This window comes from Astyanax mexicanus, chromosome 1 (assembly GCF_023375975.1).
Source record: "Astyanax mexicanus isolate ESR-SI-001 chromosome 1, AstMex3_surface, whole genome shotgun sequence".
In the NCBI taxonomy this organism is placed as follows: domain Eukaryota; kingdom Metazoa; phylum Chordata; class Actinopteri; order Characiformes; family Acestrorhamphidae; genus Astyanax; species Astyanax mexicanus.
In genome coordinates, this window is record NC_064408.1 from 50,714,108 (window position 1) to 50,740,174 (window position 26,067).

Genomic DNA, 26,067 nt, shown 5'->3' on the forward strand with positions numbered 1-26,067 from the left:
GCGCTGGAGAAGGCCTCATCACGTGCCGTACAGAACTTTAAGTTTAGTTATTGAAGAAGCTTAATACCACAGACTATCACCTTCTGAGGTCTGGCAGAGTCCATGCTTTTGCAGGTCAGAGCTGCTCTAGTGGCAGTGGTGTTATTGTTTTGGCTCATCAATGTATCATGTGTTTGACTCACGTTGTTACAAGGTAGTGCACACTATTAAAAAAGAACACACTACTGGCCAGTGCTACTACTGCTGCAGTGTCCCAACACCACATACTGTTGTGTCACTATATGATATAGTCTTTCATAACAGTGATGTGCATTAAACTTTTACACAAGTGATATAGTGATGAGAGCGTAACCTACATGGTCAAGCTCTTGAGCTTCTGTGGTGCAGCAACACTGTGAAAATAGAGGAGAACAAGGTTAAACGAAGCTCTGCTAGACTATGAGCCTTAAGAAAAGGTGATTCCTTCTCCACGGCCTCCTTGATTTTGGTTAAATTAGGTCTTTGCCATTAATGCAAAGTCTGGAATTTGAAAATACAATGTGCTGATCCATGTAATTCTTAGTGTAATTAAGAATTCTAAATATTCTCACTTCCGCTTGCACTGATGTCTAATAGGTACATATGGATAATAATGTTAACAGCTATATGTTAGCTATATTAGTGTGAAGCAGATTTGATTGGTGATTTGCTACTGCATGCTTGGAGGTTACAGTCTGTAGGGTGTCAGGAGGGTCAGGATAAGCTAGGTTCAGGGGTCAAAACATCGAGTAGGGCTTTAAATATCTTACATAACTCTTTCGGGGGATGACGGGACGCTGCCATTACTGAGAGAAAAGAAAATAGACATAAAAAGAGAAAAAGAAGTTAAAAAATATTTTCAGACAAGACAAAGCTCTTCTCTGAGAATTCTGCTCTTCCTCGACCTGCATCAAACAGATCTGCAGGTGCCTGGAGCAAGAAGATCATAGTTGCTCCGAACCAGGTCACCATAAAGACAAAAAAATCTATAAAAATCTCTGGCAGGAGAGAACAAATCACCTTACGACAAACACAACAACATAATGTTATCAGATACAATTCAGCTAAGACTGCAGAAGAACTTCACAACCATTCAAGTACCTGCGGAGTGCATCTCCCGGCAGTTCCTCCGGGATAAGCTCCGCCTCACTCTGAGCGATTCGCAGAGCCAGCTCTCGATCTCGCCTTTCCTGCTCAAGCACCGCCTGCCGCGCTGCCTCCTCCTCTCGCTCCGCCTCCAACTGCCGCTCCATCTCCTCCTACAGAAACATGAAAAAAAAAAAACTTTTATTACTTTATTCTAATATTTTATAGTTTAATAACACTAATATTGTTGCTCCTTCTATATATAAGAGTACAGCAAAAAAAAAAACATGAATACATAAATAAATAACAAGTTTCTGCAGTAGCTTAAGAAAACTATGAATACAGAAGCACTGTTAACTAAAAAGATACAATGCAAATCACCAAGACACTGGCAACACACACAGCAAATATGTATTCCAAAAGTACATTAATAATGAAAAAGATGAAGACTGATAAAAGAAAAAAAAAAAAAAACATGTGACTTAGTAGAAGTAGGGATAAACAACCAAAAAAGTAAAAATAAATAAAAAATAAAAAAAAACATTTTAAAACAAATGATTAATAAATAAACTACTTGTTTAGTCTTATGAGCTTTAGTCTGTTATCTATTAATGCAAATAACAGAAAGTAAACAATTACATAAACGTAAATTAAAAATGGAGATTAAATGTAATAAAAATAATCATAAAACAAAAAATAAAGTAATAAACTATTATTATCATTATTGTCACTATTATTATTATTATTATTATTATTATTATTGTTGTTGTTGTCACTATTATTATTATTATTATTATTATTATTATACAACAGATATGCTGATTAGCATTCTTCAATATACATCTTGCTAATTGGCTTTTCTGTCTTACTGCCACCAGTATTTTCTCTTTGAAATCACTGGGTGGACAGTCGTGTGGGGAAAACACACAGCCAGTGGCTGGTTACTTTTGCCAGAGAGCACTCAGCATTCATTAGCACTGTGGTGCTGAAGCACGGTCTGAAACACTGAGGACGTGCTGAGCCTCTGTTTAGACTGCAGGCTGTAATGTTTAAATCAGCTTTGAGTCTCTCTTTTACCAGAGCAGATGTGTGTGTGTGTGTGTGTGTGTGTGTGTGGCCTTGCTGTGGGCTTGTGTATGGAAAGCGATTGACAGAAGAAAACAGAGGGGGGGCAAGAGAGTTCATAAACTTTAGAATGCTCTGAAAAATCAAGAAAGACATTAGACATGCACTGAGACCCCCATCCCACCCCAGTGATAGCCTCCTGACCACAAAGAAGACCACCAGATAGACAGACAAATCAAGAAAGACTGACAAACAACAGAGAGACAGAATGAGTGAGAGGGGGAAGAGAGGGAGGAGAAAGAGTAAGAAAAATAAAGGAGATATACAGAAAAACAGGAAAAAGAGATTGGATGTAAGGAATTAAGCAGAGACAGAAAAGGGGAAAGAGAGACAGAAAAAAAAGACAGAGCATGAGACAGAGAGTCTGCCACCCACTTTATCTTAAGCACTCACTTCACAACTTATCTGCAGTGCTGACAGAACTACTCACGAGCAGCAGAGAGAAAATGTGTGGAGGAGAATTCAGCTGGCCATGCTGAGAGAGTTACATTTTGAGGAAGGGTGTGGTCAGGCCTCAAGGCAAGGCAAGGCAAGTTTATTTATATAGCACCTTTCATACACAACGGTCATTCAAAGTGCTTTACAAATTAGAAAATACACAGAGAAAAAAAAAAAAACATGTAAAAGATTAACAGTAAAAATGGAAATAAAAACTAAAATAAGAATAAAGCATGATTGATTAAAACATGATTAAAACAAAGAGAATTAAATTAAAAACATGTAAAAGAACAACAAGGAATTAATACGAATAAAGCATGAATAAAACATAATATAAAATTGCCGTTACAGAATAAAAGTGTGTGGAGCTGCAGTGTTTTAAGCTGAGCTGAAAGCCTGATCAAACATGTAGGTTTTCAGTCTGGATTTAAACATGTTTAGTGTTGGAGCTCTTCTAATGCTCTCTGTTAACTGGTTCCATTTAAGAGCAGCGTAGTAGCTAAACGCTGCCTCTCCGTGTTTAGTTTTTACTTTAGGAAGCTCTAACTGAGCAGTTCCTGATGATCTGAGAGTTCTGTTCGGCTCATACTGCTGGAGCACATCAGATAAATATGCTGGTCCTGCACCATTAAGACATTTATAGACCAGTAACAGTACCTTAAAGTCTATTCTGTAACATACTGGTATCCAGTGTAGGGATTTAAGGATGGGGGTGATGTGCTCCCTTCTTTTACTTCTAGTCAGAACTCTGGCTGCTGAATTCTGAATCAGCTGAAGCTGTTTGATGGTCTTTTTTGGGAGTCCATTTAGGAGTCCATTACAGTAATCAATCCTACTAGAAATAAAGGCGTGGACGAGTTTCTCCAGGTCTGCTTTAGACAGAAAATCTCTGATCTTATTGATGTTCTTGAGGTGATAAAATGCTGATTTGGTGACTGCTTTGACATGACTGTTAAAAGTGAGATCAGAGTCCATTTGTACACCAAGATTACGCACTAGTTCTTTAGATTTCAGGCTTTTTGAATCCAGATAGGCAGCTAGTCTGTGCCTCTCATTACTATTCCCAAATAAAATAATCTCTGTTTTATCTTTATTTAATTGCAGAAAGTTCTGTCCCATCCATTTATTTATCTGCTCAAGGCATTTACACAGTGAGTCAATGGGACCATAGTTGTTTGGGCAGAGGGCCATGTAGATCTGAGTGTCATCTGCATAGCTGTGGTAAGATATCCCATAGTCACGCATGATTTCCCCCAGAGGAATCATATATAAATTAAAAAAGAGTGGCCCAAGAATTGAACCCTGGGGTACACCACAGGTCACTGGCACAGTCTCAGAAACATTATTTACCATTTCCACAAAGTATTTCCTTCCTTGAAGGTATGAACTGAACCATTTTAGGACAGTTCCAGAAATTCCAACCCGGTTCTCAAGTCTATCTATGAGAATGTTGTGGTCAATGGTGTCAAAAGCAGCACTGAGATCAAGCAGTAGTAGAATAGATATTTTTCCTGAGTCTGTGTTTAAGCGAATGTCATTGATAACCTTAATAAGCGCAGTCTCAGTACTATGATTGGGCCGGAAACCTGACTGAAATTGGTCTAGACAGTTATTTATGGACAGGAAGTGCATAACTTGCTTGAAGACAATTTTTTCAATTATTTTTCCAATGAATGGTAGATTAGAGATTGGTCTGTAATTGTTCAATAAGTTTGTATCTAAATTTTTCTTTTTTGAGAGAGGCTTCACAACGGCTGTTTTTAATGCATTTGGGGAAACACCTGACATGAGTGAGGTATTTACAATTTGAAGAATGTCTGCTGATATAGTGAGTGTAAAAAACATTCTTTAAAAACTTGGTTGGTAATGTATCAAGACTGCAGGTGGATGGCAGGTTTCCGGCAGCTGATACAGCAGAACATGGCTCCCGTCCGATAACTCCGCAGTCTCTGTGGGGGGAAGATGTTGTGTCTCTGTAGTGCAGAGTGTCCTTGGGTGTTAAAGCTGACGTGTCTTCACCAGTGGGAACAGAGAAGTTGCACAGAGAAAAAATGAAGTTCTCTGACAGGAATTTGACTCCCCTCTTGTTGGTGTGCAGTCCATCTCTCCTGAAAAACTCTCTCTTCCCAAAAAACAGATTGAAATTGTCAATGAAGTTCAGTCCGTTTGACCTGCAGGATTTCTGAAGCCATATGTTTAAAGCCAACAGCCTAGAGAACATATTGCAGCCTCTTGCAGGTAGAGGACCACTAATGAATGTCTGGATGTTGAACTTGCGCAGTGTGGTAAAAAGATCATTAAAGTCCCTTTTTAACACCTCAGACTCCTCTTTCCTTGTATCGTTCTTTCCAACATGAACAATGATCCGTTTCACTGTTCTGTATTCAGCCAGTAGTGTTGGAAGCTTCTCATTCAGTTCAGAAACTGTGATGTTTGGCTCACATCGAACAATGAGTTTCTGATTATTGTTCATGCCATGAACAGAGTCATCCCCCAAAACAAGGGTGTCTGCTGTGGCCACAGCCTGGAGCCCTGTGGCTCTCCTGGGGTGTTGTGAATGGCTGAATCTTCTGGTTCTTTCTGTATCATACTGGCTGGTATTAGGAAAGTCATTAAGGTCTTGCAGTGGCTCAAATCTATTTTTTCAAACTAAGTGACTGGAACTGATTTCCTCTGGCTCTGTGCTCTGATCTCCGAGCAATAGCTTTAGCATTAGCATTAGCCAGATGTGCTATGTTAGCAGGAGTGGAGGATACTACAGAGCTGTATGTGGCATGGCGTTTGGGTTTAGCTCCAATGCGAACCCATTGCTGGTTTTGCCCATATCTTTCAGCTGTACTCACATTAGGGATGTCCACATGATCTGCTGGTTCAGTTCTGTTCATCTCCACTGCTCGCTGCTCCGTTAAAATCCCTGCCCGTTGTCCGCTAGCGCAGAAATGCCAGTCCTTAAACTCTGATAACAAGGACCGAAAATTTGTGTCCAAAACAGTCATTCTTTGTAGAAGATTGTAGCAGTTCTGGCAGCACAGGTGCTCTGAACCCACACAAGGAGGCATCTTGCAGATTTCTTCTTAAGTACTCTACAGGAACTTTTCTGATTCCTGTGCCTATGGCTCTACTATAAAATGTCCAAAAGAAACTAGAAAAAAATAAAATAAGAAACAAAATATGGTAGTGCTAGTGCTAATCTAAATAATGAGCTCAGACACTGTAGCTCGAAAATATCTGAAAATAAAGAAAAGTATGAAAGATAGCAGAGATAGCAGAGCTAAGCAGAGAAGCGTCTGAACGGCACAGAAGCAGGAAGCAGAAAAAAAGGGAGGGTGACCTTCTGTGCTAAACAATATTACCATCTTCCCTCCTCCACAATGTATTCTACACCATCCACCGCTCCCTCCGTCTCTCTGTGTCCCATGACTCAGCGGGATATTAACAGTGCACTGAGTGTGTGTAAGAATGGTATCAGAGGCACATTCATAATCGGACATCACTGAATGAACAACCAGTTTTATAAGATTATGTATTACTTCCTATATTCGTTCAATAGCCAGTTTATAATAAACACCGATCTTAGTTGGCACAGTAAAATGGAGAGCAGAAGTAAAAGGTAGGAGTTTCTAATCAAGAGGTCAATGAGTTTATATCTCCATCCTCCATCTGTTCATGAGTGCCTGCAGGCCAGATGCTTTTGCTTCTCAGATGCGTTGCAGCTCTACATGCATTCCCACAATGTTTCCAGTCACTCAAACAACATAAAGCTGCCTGATCCGCTCTAACGGCCATAAACAGGAACGAGGCTGGAGCTGCTCTCCCTGAAGCAAAGCTGCGAGTACCAATGTTCCAGCGTGAACCTGAGGTGAGAACGCTTAATTTGCAACAGCTCCACTGTGTTTGTTTAGAAAGCCTGTGGTGAACAAACGAAAAAGAGAGAGAGAGAGAGAGAGAGAGAATAAGCTAGACTAATGAGGAAAAGAGTGCTCAGAAGAGACTGAGTGAAAGTGAAAAGTTTGAGAAAGCGACAAAGAAAGAGTAAAAAGAAAATGTCTAGTTACTGTCTCTAATATGAATGAAGGCCATGTGAGCTGTTTTTTGTAAAAAAAAAAAAAAATGCTCCAGTGATCCAGTATAACTCTGCTTTAGTCTGGTGGAGGAGTGGAAGTGAAAAACAAGATTTTGGTTCTTGCATGTCACCTCCGCGAGACGTACAACAACAGTTTGAAACGTTTTAAAGTAAAGACATTTTTACACTAATAACAGTCTTTGCAATGTCATATGTTACTTTACATCATGTGTAATGCTCTGCTAAGTGCAGTTCAGCCACTGACCTAGTCTTAGAGTCTGTGTAAATTGCGAAATCCACCGGAGATCCTATGTAAATCTAAAGTTACACACAGAGGTGGGTAGTCCAGGTCCAGAAAGTAAAAATCCAATGTACTTCACTGGATGTACTTCACCAGTGGTGTTCCATAGACAAATTCTAACCATTTGTTCCTTAGCTCTGAATTACTGCGCAAAGCATTAAACGCTGATGTGACATTTGTACAAATAACCCAGGAATGAACTGCCATGCTGTTTTTTAGCGCTGTTAGCTCCTGTCTGACGAGACGTGCCTGCCTTCATCTCTGCCTGTAGGCGGTCGTGAGCCGAGGTGGGCAAGGTCATGAACACTAATTCACGGGTTGACATAAACACAGTGCTTTTCCTGATCAACTCGTTTTTCTGAACATTTTTTTTATTAGCTACTGCAGACAAAGGAAGTTGAGGAAGAGTTTAATGTGCAGCATCCATATACTCAGAGAGACCTAAATTATTTTACAAAGAACAAAAAAAAAGTGGATTTTAGTGGAATGAGACCTTTAAGTGCCATTAGCATCCCAGGTAAAGACAACACAGTTGACAGTGTTAATCTTGGTTTTATACCATAGAGCCAGACAAAGAAATTGTTGAGAAGTGTTAGGTTAGTTACATTTAAATTAAGTTATCTAAATCCAAGTTATCTATTATATGGATTAGTTCATTAAACAAATAGAGCTATTCACTGTATACTAACCTCTACTTCTTTAAAACTTTACAACTGATGCTCTTAAACACATTAACTTAACTGAAAGTCAAAAAAAAAGCTGACTGGGAAACTATCATGTGCAAAGCTGTCATCTAAGCAAGAGCAATCCAAAATATAAAACAAATTCTGATTAATTAAAAAAACATTGTTCTCTAAATAATTCCTAACTTTTTTATTAGTTTGGATGACTTTAGTATTAATCTACAATGCAAAAATTTTAGATTTTGACCTGAACTGTATATACATATTTCTGTAAATTTACCAGAACCGTTTTTACATAATATAAATAAAAATATTTTATTCACTATTACTGTTTCTGTTGTCAGACTTGCTTCAATTATCTTTTCAATTTACAATTTTTAGTGTCGTTGCTAATGTTGTTATAATGCGTTAGCAATATTTTTCTCATTACAGTAACACCATTATAGCTTAAAGAGGGAGAGTGGAAAAAATGAGAGAGAGAGAGAGAGAGAGAGAGAGAGAGAGGAAGCATGAGAGAGCGTGAGAGAGAAAAAGAGAGCAAGGAAGAGAGAGGTGCTCCAGGCTAAATGCCTCGGGCCAGAGGTTCTGATTAAAGTGACTAGAATGGCCTCAAGCCTGATCTACAGTGAAGATCTCTCTTCTATAGAATATTACTAGAGTAAAACTGAGTCTGTAGTAAGACATGCAGTTTTATTTCAGTTCTGCCTGCAGCATTTTTAATTCTATTTTTTTTACAGTAAAATCCCTTTAAGAGATTACAGTTTAGTTATAGAGATTACATATTTTAATAATAAGAAAAACAAAAAATGTATAATTAAATAATACATGAGATAGAGTGCTATAACGTAATATTGGCACTATTACATGTTATAGCACAAACATCAAGTGTATTATTGTGACTATACCACAGTTTCATTATCTCTGTTTATTAAAAGATTTTGAGTTAAAGAGAACCAGAAAATATAATCTGATTGGTTATAAAAACCCTGCAAGTTAAAACTGTTCCATTGCTGCTCTGTTTGTAGCTGCGCTGTTTGGCTGGTAGGAGCTGCATCGTTGCTAGTTTACCTGTGTGAAGAGCTTCAGTTACAGTGCATTACCAGCTGATAACGGCACTCATAGAATGCCTCTCAGCCAATCACATTGCAGCCGGGTCGGAAGTAACTGTGGTATTAATTATACTTATAGTCCACCTGTAGTATGAAGTGATCCATCAGTTCTTATGACTTATACTGTTTCATCACATACAGTAATTATATATGATGTACTCTTTTTTTCCACTTTTCAAATCATAGCTTACATGTAGTTTATTTGTGGTGTCAATCGATTACAAAATTTAAATCCGATTAATCATAATAATATTTTGTGATTAACTGTGATTAATTGCTCTTGTTCTTAAGGCTCACCTTTTTATAAGGGATTTTTAAAATGTAAATAAAAGAATGAATATAAGAAATGTAAAATGCAATTATATTTATATTGGTGGTGTTAATTAAAATACTAGTATATACTTGTCGGTTTGGAGGGAGATGAAGCCAACAAGGGGCACAACATGTGGGCAGCAAGACGTATCAACCGCACCAAATTTGCGTAAAGAAATGATAGCGTTACTAATTCCAAATTAATCACATGCATTAATGCTTTAACATTGACAGCCCTAGTTTTCTTTACATTTACATTTAGTGTTTTTAGCAGACACACTTCTCTAGAGTGACTTACAATAGTGCTTTATTAATTATTTTGAAAAAAATCCATAGTTGGTTTATAGAGACTAGAATCAGAAAGATGCTTTAAGCTTCGATAATGTTTAGACACCTAGGAGAAAACTGTTCGTATAGTAACTAACAATTAGTTTATAATAGTCATATAATAAGTTTTACTTTAGTGACGAAGAAACACAAAGAATGGGTGTAAAAACAAAAAGTACAGGACGAATACCAACCAACAAGCCAAGAGCCTTCATCCTGATGCTCTGATCACACATTACATTAAGAAGCAGCAGCACACAACTCACACACTGCTGACTGAGCCAGAAGGGCCACTAGTGTCCAAGCACCCTGTGTCCATAAGCAATCAGCTCACCTGCAATCTCCTCTCCTCCTCTTCTCTCTTCTTCCTCTCCTCTTCCTCCTGCTTTCTCTTCAGCTCCATCTCTGCTTTCCTAAAAAATGGAGACAGAACGGAGAGAACACTAAAGTGAGAAAGTGAAACTCACTACATAAACGAGAGAGACGCTCAAAAGGCCACAATCACAGAGATACAACAACTGCAGGAATGAACTACTTTTATGAACCATGATGATGAATATGAAAATGAGAAACAGTGTATACACAAAGTAAAAAAAACTGTTATTAAAAGTTTTCAAAGTAATACATATATTTTTGTGGAAGCTTTTTCATTTTTTTTTACTTACATAACTGCAACAAAATGCACTGAATACTAAGGGAAAAGGTTTCTTTATGGTCAAAAAACTGTAAAAACATCATTTTTTTTGTTGTGAGTTCTACTTTTGCAATGCCACCTCTGGTTCAGCCCTGCTACAGGTAAGAATGGCATGACTCAGTAATGAAGCACAATGCCAGGTCACAATGTCCAAATCAGTCCAAACCAATTTCCTGACCCCTCATGACATCTACGTGAAACTGGCATGAAACAGTTAAAAAATAAAAACTGGAGCCCTTTCTTATCTGATCTGTTCAACCATCAGTGTGGAAGTTTAATAATGTAATAATAAGACACTGCAATAGATATGTATATAACATTTGCATTTGTACATGAAGGTATCCATTATCCAGTGCATAAGAATTTAAATGTTTGTTAAAGCTAACATATAGGAATTATCACTTACCAAATTTGGTTTATTAACACTATTTGGTTAGACATATGATTACTTAGGATATATATATATATATATATATATATATATATATATATATATATATATATATAATCAATAAATACAGTTATGTATAGGACAATTTTTGACTATACCCTATTCATAAACAGGAAACCCAACCTCATGATTTGCACATAACTGATGTATTTATAACACTCAACTAATGTGAAAAAACTGGAAACGAACTGAGAGCTCTCACATATAACTTTGTCCAGGATTTACGTACTTTAAGATAACTTATTAGTAGAAGGAGCTTGGGAGAATTGGGTATTTTAATATGAATGTACAAATGTCCATCTGTGATGCTGATCGATCTGCAAATCGTTTTGTTTTGAGAGAATTTATGATTCCTGGTGAACCTTCATTAACCAACAGAATATAGATCATTATTTTATTTACATGCAACAGATACCATGATTATCTTTGATTCATTAATCATGACCACACCTGTTAAGCCAGAATAGCCCACTGAACTGAACCAAACTGAACTGAATTCAGTTAAACTGAACAGGGTCCAATTTTTTTTTCAAAAGCACCTGTTTTAAATTCATTTAAACAGGTAGAGAGAGCATTCAGTGTGATATTCACTTGATAATCACAGAATAATCTACATACTTAGACATTCTGAAGAAATGCCCAGCGCGGAAAATGGGAGTACAGGTGTGTGTGAGACAGAGTGATAGAGCGAGTGAGTGAGCGTATAAACGAGTGTTACGGGAGGGAACAGAAGGAGGGTTGAGAATGTGTGCATAATGGAGACGGGATCTTTTGTTCCGTTGAGGGCTGACGGACGAGGAAGGTCAACCACACACTCACACACAGGGAGAGACAGAGTGAGAGAGAGAGAAAGAGAGAGAGAAAGATGGCCCGCCAGAGTTACGCCATTAACGTCCACTCCAGCGAGCTGGCCATTTCAGCGAACATCCCCAATCAATAACCCCACAGCTCGACACTTCAAAGACCATCAGCTCCGACACAATCCCGTCATGTCACCCCCCCCTCCCTTTCCATTCTCTCTCTTCTGCTCACTCGCTCTCTCACTCTGTCTGTCTGCGTTTTATAGGGTGCGTGACTTTATTAATAACTCCTGATATGGCTGCGCTCCAACAGCACTGACTCAATTACTGCGTGGTTTATGCTGGTGTCCTGTGCGCTGTGCCCTTCACTGGAGGGGAAGGTGAGTGTGGGACGAGTGAACTTGGCCCTCAGTCAGAAGCAGCCCTGGCCTCGTCCCAAACGGCTGGTGTTAAGAGGCACTGATTGGAGACGGAGCCACAGGGCTACAGGCCTCTATAAAGACTTTATGAGCCATTAAAGGAGAACAGTAATGACAAAGCATGCTAAGTGAGTCCTTTTGTCTGTCCATCTTTTCTGGAATATAGATTTCACTTTTTGTTTCTTTTCATGTCCAATATAAACTTTCTGTTCTCTTGTTATTTCTAGGTCTCTTTTTAGTATATAATTTGTTTTACTCCTCAACAACAAATGAGCCTTTCCAATTAGAAAACTTCTCAATTTCTCCTTTTTCTGTTTTGATTTACATAAAGAACTAAAAAGTGCTTTTGTTAAGACTGCATTTTCATTGGAAGGGCTAAAATGTCAGCCTAATGATCATTCTTTTGTTTGTTTGTCTTTTTTATCTGTTTTTACTTCCTTTTTAATAAGCTACAGCCTCCACTTGTGGCCATTTCTCTCTCCAATCAAGACCTATCTACTGTATTAACCACACCCAGCATCTGCTTACAGGCGTCTCTCCTCCTCCTCCTGTTTGCGGCGCTTCTCGTCCTCTTCTCTCCTCTTCCTCTCTTTCTCCATCTCCTCCTGGATGCGGCGCAGTCTCTCTCGCTCCTCCTCCTGCTGTTTCTGCTTCTGCATGGTGGTCAGCAGCTGCTCCGAGCGGGTCACCAGCGCCTGGTGCTCGTGATCGATTTCGATACGGGTCATGATGGTGCTCTGGGTATAGAAACACACAACAGCACTTCAGTTATGCACTCTGTGTAAGGAAATATGTAGTTAGCTGTACAGTGTTCTTTAAATACTAATGATATTAGTGACCATGACTCCACTCTGAGAACCAGTTCATCATCTGACATTCTTGAAAAGCACCAAAACAATCCATGAGCACTTTGGGATTATATTTTATGAGCAAACCAGCCAAACTGTAACATTTTGAATAACACAAATTATGTTTTTTATGCCTTGATTATAGATAATACTATATTGCATTTAACAGTAAAAACATCATATTTTGAGGGCATTTTAAGATCTATAGTTTACTTGATCTGGTCTAGATCAGCTATCGTATTTTTTGCTCTATAAGGCGCATTTAAAATTCTTTTTTTTTTATATTCCCAAAAATAGTCAGTGTGTCTCAATACGGTGAGCCTTATGTATGAATTCTACCTGTCAGGTTGTAAAGAGTAGAAAAATCACTCCACTGAAGTTAGTTCTCTAGCACTAAGACTGGAGCAGCATTAGCATTAGCCGCTAACCACTATTTCCCTGTTCAGAGGTGAGTATTATCAGCCTGTAGTCTGCTGCTAACCCCCGGCTAGCATTGCTGGAGCAGCATTAGCATAGCATAGCATTAGCTCTTTTGTTGTTCAGAGGGGAGTATATCTGACTGTAGTCTGCGTGTTTACCGTGTTAAAATAAGCTACGAGGGACAAAGTGCTAGATAATATCGCCCTGGTTTACCGGAGAACTCCTCTGAGGGTGCCTCAGTGTAACGCATTAGAGTTTAGAATCACTTGTGGCGTTACTTATTTGCCCGTTTCCCCTAAAACACAGCCAGGCTGTAGAATGTGCCACTTAGTCTGACTAAAGGGGCGTGTTCTGGCAGGAACAGGACGTAAAGACATAGCCTCTATAATGCAAAGACAAAAAGAAAATTCATATATGAATATATGAAACTAAATGCTTGTGCTAAATGTTTTTGAGTGGCCTATAAAAAGTCCTGTCCTAAAAACAACAGATAAAGAAGCTGTAAGAGACCATGCGGTTACCTCGTGTTTACTTCTAGTAAACCCAAACTATTTTAGGAAATGCTGGTTGCCACTACAGCTACTGAAGCTTAAGCAACATATAACTGCTTTCAAGATGACTAACTATTTTTTAAAAGGGTTCTTTTAAAAAGTAGTCATGTTCAAATTCAAAATAAGTCATGGTTAATAAACAGAATGACTGACCGAGGTGAAGAGAAACACTTGCTAACCAACTCTGACCTTGAACCATCTGTGGCCAGAAGTCAGACAGCCTAATTGGCTACGTTCTGTCTGGGTATGTAGAATAATCCTCCCTTTTACTTCATCAATCTGTGTAAGCTGTGTAACCAGTGTGTCTCTTAGCTCATGTAACAGAATTAGTGTTCTCCTCCAAGCATTTCTTTTTTCTTTTTAATAATTTTATTTCTAATTTTTCCCATTTTCTTTCCAATTTACATGGCCAATTACCCAACCCACTCACTAGGACTCCCCCTATCACTAGTAATGCCCCAACACACCAGGAGGGTGAAGAATAACACATGCTTCCTCCGATACATATGAAGTCAACCACCGCCTCTTTTCGAGCTGCTGCTGATGCAGCATTGCCGAGTAGCATCACAGTGCACTTGGAGGAAAGCGCAGCGGCTCGGTTCAAATACATCAGCTCACAGATGCTCTGTGTTGCGGACATCACCCATCAGAGATATGGGGAGAGAGCGCCATCTACCCACCGAGGGAGCAAGGCCAAAGGCCAATTTTGCTCCCTCTGAGCGCCGGCGGCTTGATGGCAAAGCTGCATGAGCGGCTCCTCCAAGCATTTTGAGCTGGTCAATGATGTTGCATTAGCTGCAGTTTAAAAAGCTGCGGATCTCTGGCTTCAATTTTCATAGCTTTCAGTTCTTTACAAAGAGGCAACAATAAAAACAACAACAACAGATCTCTCAAGTCCAAAACCTAAAGTCTGCTTTTCTCTCTTCACTGCAGGACTCTGGTCTCTTCGGGGAAGCAGCAGCTGCAGTAAATTAAAGATAAAAGCTTGTCTCTGGAGACACCACTGGAGGCCAGATCCTGTAGACCAGGTACAACTCTCCACTTCCACTGCAGCACTGACATCTGAAGCGCCAAGGCTTCTTCTCTGTTCCTCACCGCTCTCCAAAACCAGACCCTCATACCGTCTCAGATCATCTCTTCCTTCTCCTCTCATTAGCCTCTTCATCTATATTCATGAGCATTTAAGGTATTCGCGACGGCCTCCAATTTGGGCGGCAGTCATGGTTACTTAACACTCAATGGTATCGATTTGAATATCAGAATCTGCGGCCAACGAGACACAGATGCGAAAAACTGGTTAATATGCATCAGCAGCTGCCGGGATGGCAGCACTCGAGCGCGTCGTCCTGGAGAGCCGGGAAGAGGTAACGACATATCTGAGAGGACGTTGGATATGTGTCACGGTTTATAATGCACGCTGCACGAGCCCCTTACATAATCAAGGTCAGAGATTGCGTCGGAAGTTACCAACTTTCTCACAGCAACTGTCACGGAGCAGGCCTCCTGCTTTCATTACAGCTCAGCTACAGTTCATCATCAGGAGTGAGGGAGACGCCGCGATGAAGACGTACATCTATACTGATCACAAATGCGTCAATGAACAAATGAAAAAATGTGTTACTACACTGAGAGGAATAAACATAGCCTTTTTAAAACTTAGCGATACATTCTTTATAGGGGTGTGATGGTGCGTGTATTCTTTGCGAAGCGTTAGGATACGAGGGTCGTGGTTCGGTACGTGGAAACTGTCTGTCTGTCTCTCTCCCTTTTACTTACTTACTCTCACTTGCGCTCTCTCTCTTTCTCTGTCTGTCTGTCTCTCTTGCTTGCGTGCTCTCTCTCACACTCTCTGTCTGTCTGTCTGTCTCTTTCTCTGTCTGTCTGTCTCTCTTGCTTGCGTGCTCTCTCTCACTCTCTCTGTCTGTCTGTCTGTCTGTATGTCTCTTTCTCTCTCTTTCTCTCAAATTTAAGTAATTATTACGACTACTATAATTTAATTTGAACAATCTAAAGCTGATATATCTTAAAAACTGAAATGCATCCAGTAATATGCTTAGAAAAAAATATATTTCTAGTTTAAGCAGTTAAAAAAATGCTGGTGACAGGAGAGAACCCTGGTTTCAAGCATTTAATAAAAGAGCTCGAGCCCCGTTACATCATTCCATCCCAAAAAACTAAAATGATTATAATGAAGATTCATTGTTATTATAAAGTTAATAAAGGTGAGATTATACAGAATGCCCAGCCTCTTTATTTTTTCCACCAACCGTACCAAAAACATACCGAAAACATACCGAAAACGTACCAAATTGTGGGGTTTATACTGAGGTGTGAACCGAACCGTGAATGTACCGTTACACCCCTAATTCTTTACTAATTCATTCAATAATTGTACCATCTCTGTATCATACAGTATATAACACATTGATAATAAGTTACAACACACAATTAAGGCACTACAAACATGGCTATAAAAATGCCCTTCAATGTATATCTATATTATGCATTATGACTCTTCAGCCACTCCTTAAAAACTCCACATCTAAGAACACCTTACAGTGCATTCATAAGGCATTATGAACTTTTTTATTATAAGAATAGTTTGACGGAATATCAAATGAATATACAGTACCAATCAAAAGTTTGGACACACCTGATATTTAGTGTTTTTTATTATTTTTAAATATTCTAAAGTATTGTAAATCAATACTAAAGTTATCCAAACTTTGAAAAAAAAACTTGGAATTATTTAGTAAACTTAAAAATAAAGTTAAACCACAGTATCTTTTAGAATTTTCAAAGTAGCCACCTCTTGCTTAGATGACAGTTTTACACATCTTGGCTGGATTTTCTGAGTCCGCTTTATGAAGTAGAGTCACCTGGAATACAGGCTTTCAGTTAACAGCTGTGTTGAACTTGTCAAGAGTTCATTTTTCAAATTTCTTGTCTCTTAATGTGTTTGAGTGAATAGCTCTATTTGTAATGTGATGTTCTAAGCCATATTATAGCAAGAACTACTTAACTAAATAAAGAAAAAATACTTGAAGGTAAGAAATGAAGGTCAGTCAGTCCGAAAAATTTCAAGAACTTTAAAAGTATCCTCAAGTGCAGTCTCAATTAAAATTTTTATTATAAACTGGCTCTCATCAGGACCACCCCAGAAAAATAATTATTACCTCCTAAAGCCATTTGGTTTGTTTAACATTTATGTTACTACATGATTCCTTGTGTGTTCCTGCATAGTCTGGATGACTTTAATATTAATTTACAATGTAGAAAAAATAAAGACATTGAATAAGAAGGTGTGTCCAAACTTTTGACTGGCACTGTAATTAATGACTTACTTGGGATGCAGTGAATAATCCAAGCATGTTTCATATTTTAAGCTTTCCTTTTTTTTTTCACCTAAAAAGGTGACACTTTTACTTTTTTTTTATAATAAAAATGTATATAGCACCATTGTAAAAGAGTTTAAAAGTGTGACATGAAACTACAACTACATCTTATCTTACTAGTTAGGAATAATATATAAGACACAACTAGATACATGCAGTACTAACACTTTAATTGTGTATACGGAAAAATAATAATTATTCATTAAAAGTTAATATTTCTTCTAAACTAACGTGTAAGGATTGTTTCTGAATGAGATGTTGTGCATGCACATCATGCGCGTTTTACTGTGTACATACCCTACAAACCTTTGGTCATGTAGTGTATATATCTAAATCAAAGACACATGGTTGCATATATTAGACACTTGAGTTTAATTACATCAGAGAACTTCCTCCTCCATCATCTTTGTTGCTCACTTCATCTCTAAGCTCTTCTAATCAGCTGGCATCTGCTGGAGGTCGAGCTTAATCACATCCACTCTCACACTCTCCTGTCTGTTCATTAAAGAGAGCAGAACCTTCATCTGGGTTCTTTCAGATTACTCAGACACCTGCCCCGGAGTCGAGTGTGATGAACACACGGAGAGAAGTGAAGAAGTGGCCACACACTTAAAGGCTGGCACGTGCCCACACACACCAATGCAAAAACCTTGCTCATTAACGTCTCAAATTTAAGATGTAACTGCTGTTACTGTTTAATTAAATGTTTGTCAGTTGGAAAATGCAAGACCATCACCAGTTTTACAAGTAATGTAGCTGAAAGTTTCATGAGAGTCACATTTCACGTTGTCCTGTAATGTTTGCTGAATGTAAAGATCTCTGAATTGGAGGTCTCTGAAAAAAGACAGGATTTTGGCTCTTGTCAAATATATTGCCTCTGATTGGCTAAGAGCACTGCAGCAGAGAACGCCTACCTGCCTCCCCCCACAGTCAATTTTACAGATCTACAAGTCAAATGACAAAATATTTTCCGAGATACAGCCTTAAGCCCAATTTATAGTTCTGCGTGATTGGTCCGTCAGGCCTCGTGAGACACAGAGCCACTTATAAGTACATGCAGAAATATAAATGTGCTCCGCTGCATAGCCGTATAAATTGGGCTTTTGTCGTAAAAATATAGCACATTATCAATGACGTGGTGCAGGCTGTGTAGGCTGCCCTACACAGAATCAACCGGAGATCCGATTTAAACCTATAGTTACTGACAGAAGATACGTAGCTAACGCTAACAAGCTGTGTAAACAGAAGATGTAAGCTGTAGCACTAGCACTAGCAGCTTTAGCACTGCCTGTGGGCGGTCCTGAGCTGAGGTGGGCGAGGCCATAAACTCACTGGTTGACGTAGACAACGAGAGAAACAGTTTCATATTCAGAATACATATACAACTAAAGAGAACTATAGTATTTCACAAAGAACAAGAAAAAGTGGATTTTAGCAGAAGGAGACCTTTAAAGCATTATGCTATTTATGTAGAGGTGTAATAAAGTCTAAAGGCCTATTTAAAAAAAACATATTACCTGCTAAGGACAAATGGTGATGAGGGAGGATAATTGTAATCTGTGAGTTAAGAGTCAATTGGCGAATGGCTTGGGCAAGGGGCTCTAATGAGAAAGTGAAGAGGAATAATGAGAGGGGACCCCCTTGATGAATGCCCATCTAGTTTGATGTAGCTTGATGAAGATGCAACCTTTTCTTTCCAGTTAAAGCAATTGATACAAATCTTCCTTGCAAAAAACAGCATTTATTTTTATTTTGAAAATTGCACTGATATTAAATTTGATTAAACAAATTAATTTCCTTAAACCTTAAACTATGCTCTGTTATTTTCAATTGCTATAATTCATTTCCAATGAAAAAATTACTAAAATATAACTTCTCTAAGATCTACCCAAAAATTAAATAGGAAACTTTGTAAGGTCTAGCAATTTTAAATGTCTCCAAACTTCAGTTGAGCAGTTGGGCAGTTGGGTTAACATATACACACACGAAACAGCCTGCCTGGCCTAGAGAGAAACACACCTTGGATTGGCTTACAGTTAACAGCTGTGCTAAAGTAGTCATGGGTTAATTACTTGAATTTCTTGTGCCTTAATGTGTTTTAGAGCATAGTTGTAAAGTTGTGAAGAGGTTGAATTGGTATACAGTGAAAAGCTCTATTAGAGTAATGTTCTAATTCACACTATGGCAAGAACTAATCAACTAAATAAAGGAAAAAAAATCCTTAAAGAAATGAAGGTCAGTCAAACTGAAACATTTTAAGAACTTTAAAAGTTAATTCGCAAAGACAATCAAAACGTGATGATGAAACTGGCTCTCATCAGGACCTCCGCAGAAAAAGAAGAGTTACCTCCTTAATGTTGGGTTAATACACACAGAAAACAGCCTGCCAGGCACAGAGAGAAACACACCTTGATCTTGAACATGAGCGCATCGATGGAGGCGTCCAGATCCTGGATCTGTTTGCTCATTTCTTGTTTGGCTTCCTTGAGGCCGGACACAACCTCGTTAAACTTCCCCATCCGCTTTTTCAGACTGCGCACCTTCACCAGGCCGTCAATGCTGAAAAACACACGCACACACACACATGCACACACACGCACATAAAAGATTTAATCAAGCATCTATTTGAGCTCCTATTCAATTGCGGTCCACAGCTGACCTCAGCCTGATGACTTTAATTCCCAGCAGACTTGGGCAGTTTAACCATTTGCAAAGCGGACATAGTTAAATCACTTTAAATCACTCCGCCGAGTGGAGCAGCAGCTTCATCAAAGGAGCTACTTAAATTCCCCACACGTTGCAGATTTAATATTTACATTATTACTGTAATGTCATTAGTATCACTCTTGCGTGTCAGAGAGCAAATTTTCAATTTACATTTAGGTCACCGCTCCCTGAGCACTACCCATTAGATGATGAATCCCACTGCAACATTTAATTATATTAAACATGTATTTAATACAGCTCACGAAACAGTTTTAAAACTCTCTAGAAGTCATTTTAGTGCAGCTTACAACAGCAGAATAAGCCTTCCACATTAAATCCTTTAGAAAATTCAAAGAACTATTCCATGGAAAACACGTAATTGCTTTCTGTTTTCCCATGTTTATCTCTCCAATGTGCTCATCTCCAATTCCCACCCAGAAACTACAACAAACATTAAAAAATAATGAACTGAAAAATGAGTAGAAGTTCTGAGTTGTGGAAGTTCTTCAGCAAATTCAGAACTTGTGCTGACATCACTGTTTGAAAAAGTCCAACCTCTTACCAAAATATACATTTTAATTGGTTCTGCCTCTGGCTTGGACTGTCCGTTGTCTTGCTGCAGCTAAATAAGTTTCTGACTGATTCAGAGAGTTTAACTTTCTCTATGTCCACGGTGTTCATAATGGTCTGTATCAGTGTGGGTTACAGAGAACAGATTTCTTATAATAAGCAGTTCAATAATCAAGCAGGTATCATTGAGAGCTTGGATTCTAAGTTTAAAAGGCAGATTGAATTAATACTTCTATCAGGCCAGTTCCAGGCTGCAGGCCATATGTTAGACACCTCAATTAAAAAAACAAAAAAACAAAAACAGACATGCCAAAAGTTTTCATCACTAGGAGAAGAGCTCAATAATGGTTCTGATTTAACAAAACTCTCCATGCAAATACTTAAAAAATAGTTTAGATACCACTGTTCAATTGACAGGTTTTAAACATGATCTTTTCCAATAATGTTAGATCATTTTTTAAGCTTTTTTATGTAATCAACCTGTAACTAGGCAAGTTAAAATACACAGTGACTCCATCTGCAGCAAGATGATGATGTAGGTGTTTGGAGCTGATCTGTGGGTTGACTATGACTGTTCTCTCCATCCTTCTCCTCTGATTATCTGAGATTTTTCTTGTTCTGCCATTTCAGGTCTTAACTAAAACTGTGTCTGTGGTTCTTCCATTTCCTCACTATGTTCCTCACAGTGGAAACTGACAGCTGAATTCTCTGAGATAGCTATATATATATATTTCTCCTAAACCATGATGTTGAACAATCTTTTAGCACTGAATTATTTTACATTGAATTATTGCATGTGATTTTTTTTGCCTCTGAATTAAACATTTTAATTTTTCAGTATATCATTTTCACTTATTTTATTTTAATGTAAAAAAATTCAAAAGCAAAAATTCAAGTTTTAAAAATTCAATTAAAATAAATTCAGGTTGCTGAGAGGGGTACAGTAAGTGTAATATAGCTCAATATATTTATTTAGACAGTGGCCAGTACACTAAGCAACATACTTTGCAGCAAAGTGTAAATACGGTATTGCTAAACAAACCGCTAACTAGGTAGTATCTTGTCTATAATCGCACAGTCCCACAGCTAACTAGCAAGATAGGTAGCTATAATTTAGCAAACTAAGTTACTATCTCAGATTCTACAGTAGTAATTATCTTCCACACAGTCTGGCTGTATTTATGAATAATTGATCTAGTGTTCGTGTTTGAAGCTCTTTCTGAAATGAACAGAGGAGCTTTATTTATTTAGTTAGTTAGTTTAACAAGGTATATCTGGATATCTATCTTAATTTAATATGTTTACAAACCACAGAGCAAACCGTGGTTAAAGTGAGGATTTCTACACCGTTTAAGTGATATTACATGGCCACAGTGGTGAGGTAAATGCCCTGTTTTCAGCTACACTCACCTACTCGAGAGGAGCAGCGGAGGGGGCTGTGATGTGACTTCGGAGCATGATGTGATTGGCTGGTTGTTGGCTCGATTGAAGACTGAATCGATTGCTCATCCTGTGTGTCCCGGATGTTGACAGCGAATTTTGAGCGTTGTATTTTAGCAGTTGAATTTGACAGGTCGAATTTGAGCAACCTGAATTTATTTTAATTGAATTTTTTAAACTTGAATTTTTTCTTTTGAATTTTTTTTACATTAAAATAAAATAAGTGAAAATGATATACTGAAAAATTAAAGTGTTTAATTCAGAGGCAAAAAAAATCACGTAAAATAATTCAGTGCTAAAAATTCAAGTGCTTTTAAATTTCAAAGTCTGGTGACACTGTTTTACTTCCATACTCCTTAACCCTTTCTCATAATTAGATTCGCCTGTGTATGTAGGTCAAGGGTCAATGCTCGCCAAATTAATTTTGTGTTCCAATATTGTAGCTAAAGGTATTTAAATCAATAAATTGACCAGGGTGCTCAAATGTATGCACCTGCCCATTTTAGTTTAAAGAATTATTCCACACTTTCTGTGAATCCCATAAACTTTATTTCACTTCTCAAATATCACTGTGTTCATCTGCTATATTATATATTTAACTGAAATTGCTGATCTGAACAACCAATGAGTTATAAAGGAAAATCATGAAAATTATCAGTGTACCTAAACTTTTTCATACCACTGTATAATACTGACAAAAACTAAAATCCAACAATACAACACAATATTTTATTGTATGAAAAATTAGATAAAATTTATGCAAATTAGTGCATATAGCAATGAGTGGGTAAAGAGGGCCAATTAATCAGAGAATTCAGCAAACAGTCATTTGTAATAAAATGGTGACAGAATGATATAGATCATCCAGCCTCCGAAGAGACCTCTTACAAGCCAGTCTGATGCGATTAGATTTCAAGTGAATTGTATTTCAGAGCAAAAATACATTAATATTACATTCATTTCATTTTAATCAAATGTAAACAATATTTTGAATGGTTTGTATTACAGTACTGTATTTGTTATGTTATAATGGGCAGCATAAATAGAAAAGTTTTTCCTTCTGCACACATTTTCAAACTAATCATAACATGATTGCACAAAGGGAAAAAAAAATCACTTGTCATGTGAAAGAGAAGAAAATTATTTGCATAATACAGGCCCTTACTTGTAATACAGGGACATTTAATAATGCATGAATTGTTGGTCAAGGCTAAAAGCAACACTTACCGTGGTTTGTGCTTCCGCTTGCACAGCCACATGCGTACAGTCTTCTGCATTTTGATGCAGGCACTGGTCCGGTACAGAATCTTATTCTTCACTGCGGTGGTGAAGGAGAAGAGAAGAAGAAAAAAAAGAGAAGAAGAAAAGTTCACCATGACTTCTATTGCAGCTTAAAGGCCAAACTGTACTGTGTAAAATGGCAGAATCGAGTTTCACAGACAGAGACGGAAGAATGATTGGAAGAGATGCTGACAATGCCACATATTCTTTACCAGTAGGAAGTATGTGCCCTGGATAATATATGCGTAACACTTACAAATGAGCCTGCATATTTGTGTGTGTGTGTGTGTGTGTGTGTGTTTGTGAGCTGGAGAAGCTGCAGAAAGAGCTCCTGCATCACTTTTGTGAAACGGGACAGAAAAATTATCCCGCGGACAGACGCTGGAGCAGCTCGAATGTTCCGCACCCAAAGGTTCAGGAAACGAGGAATCAATAGCGGACACATTTCAACTGCTGACAGAAGAGGACAAAAACTTTCTGCACACGCAGCTGAAAAAGACTTGAGGGTATAAACCTCGAAACTTTTAAATACGGCGCTGTGCAGATAACACAGACACAACCCAATCTGAGCTCGCTCAAAGCAGCCCTATAGGACAAATAGCATTTCCTGCTCTTTAGCTCCCCCTGCAGTCATGCAGTCTTATTTGTGCTGTGAGACCTGTCTACAGGACAAGCTTTACACATGCATTTTTGGACAAGCTACGAAATACAGAACAGGACTGATACGATAGAGCATGCTGTGTTACACAGTTCTCACAAGCAATGTTCCGTCCTATCGAGTTCAGCAGATTTGTTTAAGCCAGGACCATTAAAAAATGTTGCCATGTACGTAAGTGTGTTTATGTGCGTTAGTGTGTATGCATGTGTGTGTTTGTGTGTGCAGAAAAAGTGTGTTACGTACGTTTGATAACAGACAGTGCACACCACTGCACCTTCTTCCAGCGGCTGTGAATCAGCCACTTATTGACCCGTTTGACCAGCTCAGCCAGGTGATCCGGATCAGACTTCATTATCTGATCAAACTCTGCAAACTGACAGAGAAAACAGAGAATAATAACAGTTAAAACACATGCAGAGCACAAAGGAAGGAGGAAAGTGAAAGAAAAGCAAATGAGGAAAGAAGAGGAAAGGAGAAAAGGAAAAAGAATAGGAAGAAAGGTACAAGAGAAGGAGGAAAGGAAAGAAAGAAGAAAGGAAGGAAGAAAGGGAAAGAAGAGGACAGGAAAAATGACAGAAAGCATAGGATAGGAGGAAAGAAGAGAAAAGGACATAAGGAGAGAAGTAAGAAAGCAGAAGGAAAAAAGAAGGAATAAAGGAAAGATAAGCAAAGCAAACGAAAGGAGAGGGGAAAAAGGTGAAATGAAAGAGAAAAGAAGAGGGAGGGAAGAAAGGAAGGAGGGAGGGAAGGAAGGAAGGAAGAGAAAAAAGAGGGAAGGAATGAAGAAAGAAAGGACAGGAAAGGAGGAAAGGAGAAAAGGAAAAAGAATAGGAAGAAAGGTACAAGGGAAGGAGGAAAGGAAAGAAAGAAGAAAGGAAGGAAGAAAGGGAAAGAAGAGGACAGGAAAAATGACAGAAAGGATAGGATAGGAGGAAAGAAGAGAAAAGGACGTAAGGAGAGAAGTAAGAAAGCAGAAGGAAAAAAGAAGGAATAAAGGAAAGGAAAGATAAGCAAAGCAAACGAAAGGAGAGGGGAAAAAGGTGAAATGAAGGAGAAAAGAAGAGGGAGGGAAGAAAGGAAGGAGGGAAGGAAGGAAAGGACAGATAAGGAAAGGACATGAAAGGAAAGGAGGAAAGAAGAGTAAAGGAAGGAGAAGAGAAGAGGGAGGGAAGGAAGGAAAGGACAGATAAGGAAAGGACGCAAAAGGAAAAGAGGAAAGAAGAGTAAAAGAAGGAAGGAAGACAAATAAGGAATGAAGAAAGGAAGAGAGGAAAAGGAAGGGAAAGAAACAAAAGAAAGAAGGGAAATGAAAGCAAGGAAGTAAGCAAAAAACAAGTAAAGAAAAAAAGAAATAAAACAAAGAAAGGGGGTGTAAGTGTGTAAAGGTGGTTTAGGTGTGAAATTTTGGGGTTTATTTCTAATCAGAGCTGAAGCAGAGACAGTGTGTGTGTAGATTTGAAGACTTCAGACCTTTAAGGGTTAATTTGCTCATTTCCATTCCTTCATTAACAGTAAGCTGACAGTGTGACATTTTCAAAAAAGCCCACATTCTCTCCTCCCCTAAGAAATCTGCTACAGTCTCCTCACACACACTCACACACACCCTTACCGCAGGTAAATTATTCATTTAGTGAGAAATGAGAACGCCATCTGCTAGTTGCGGTTTACTATCTTCCTCTAATTGCTCTCTCATCAGAGCGCTGAGAGCATTACTAACTCGTGTTCAGCAAGAATCGCAGGCCTTTATCTCCTGGGTACATCTCGATGGCAACCATTAAGAGCAGCTCACCTTTCCTGGTCTGAAAAAGACTCGAGTGAGGCCGAACTTGTAGTCGTGCTCATTCAGGCCCAGAGCTTTGAACAGAGCCTGCAGCAGAGGAGAGGAACAGCACATCAACAATGCATGTTTATATCAGAACAGTATAATGGAAATTCAGACAAAAACCATAAACACCCAGCTGCTGTGTTACATATTTTCACTGGCTGACTTTGTCCTTGGCTACTGAAGAGTTTATATCAGGTCTTTAGCAGCGTGTGTTAAAAAAGTTTCTTTATGTTAAGACTCTGAATGTAGCTTCAGCCAGGAAGTAGCACTAATAAAACTTTTTTTTTTTTATTGAGACGTTTTAAAAAAGCTATTTTCGGAATTTTATCTTCGACCCAAAACAAAGTTCATTAACCAATTAAAATTGAATATACATTTTATTAGACACATATGATAAGGCATTAATACTTGATATCTGAAGTTTGCTTAACATAATATGACTTTCTTTAATGAAAAGTCAAACAGACAAACATATGCATTAAAGCTCAATGATGAGGCAGCTTTAATTAATAACCAGAACCACTTTAGAGTGTGCATCACTCTGCAA

General features: G+C 38.3%; 1 protein-coding gene across 9 annotated transcripts in view; it reads right to left on the reverse strand.

The window, feature by feature from the left end:
• Window positions 1-26,067, reverse strand: part of myo6a (myosin VIa) — a 167,087-nt gene that overhangs the window by 33,485 nt on the left and 107,535 nt on the right. For 4 of the 9 annotated variants that reach the window (XM_049479583.1, XM_049479581.1, XM_022665044.2 and 1 more), the window contains exons 22-30: window positions 25,485-25,562; window positions 23,939-24,068; window positions 22,984-23,074; window positions 19,449-19,599; window positions 12,355-12,563; window positions 9,797-9,875; window positions 1,120-1,277; window positions 789-824; window positions 357-392 (exon numbers count right to left, since the gene is read on the reverse strand). In XM_049479583.1, coding sequence (XP_049335540.1) covers window positions 357-392; window positions 789-824; window positions 1,120-1,277; window positions 9,797-9,875; window positions 12,355-12,563; window positions 19,449-19,599; window positions 22,984-23,074; window positions 23,939-24,068; window positions 25,485-25,562 — 968 coding nt within the window. The remainder of the gene's footprint in view (window positions 1-356; window positions 393-788; window positions 825-1,119; window positions 1,278-9,796; window positions 9,876-12,354; window positions 12,564-19,448; window positions 19,600-22,983; window positions 23,075-23,938; window positions 24,069-25,484; window positions 25,563-26,067) is intronic. The other 5 variants (XM_049479596.1, XM_049479582.1, XM_049479598.1 and 2 more) reach the window with 3 other exon arrangements.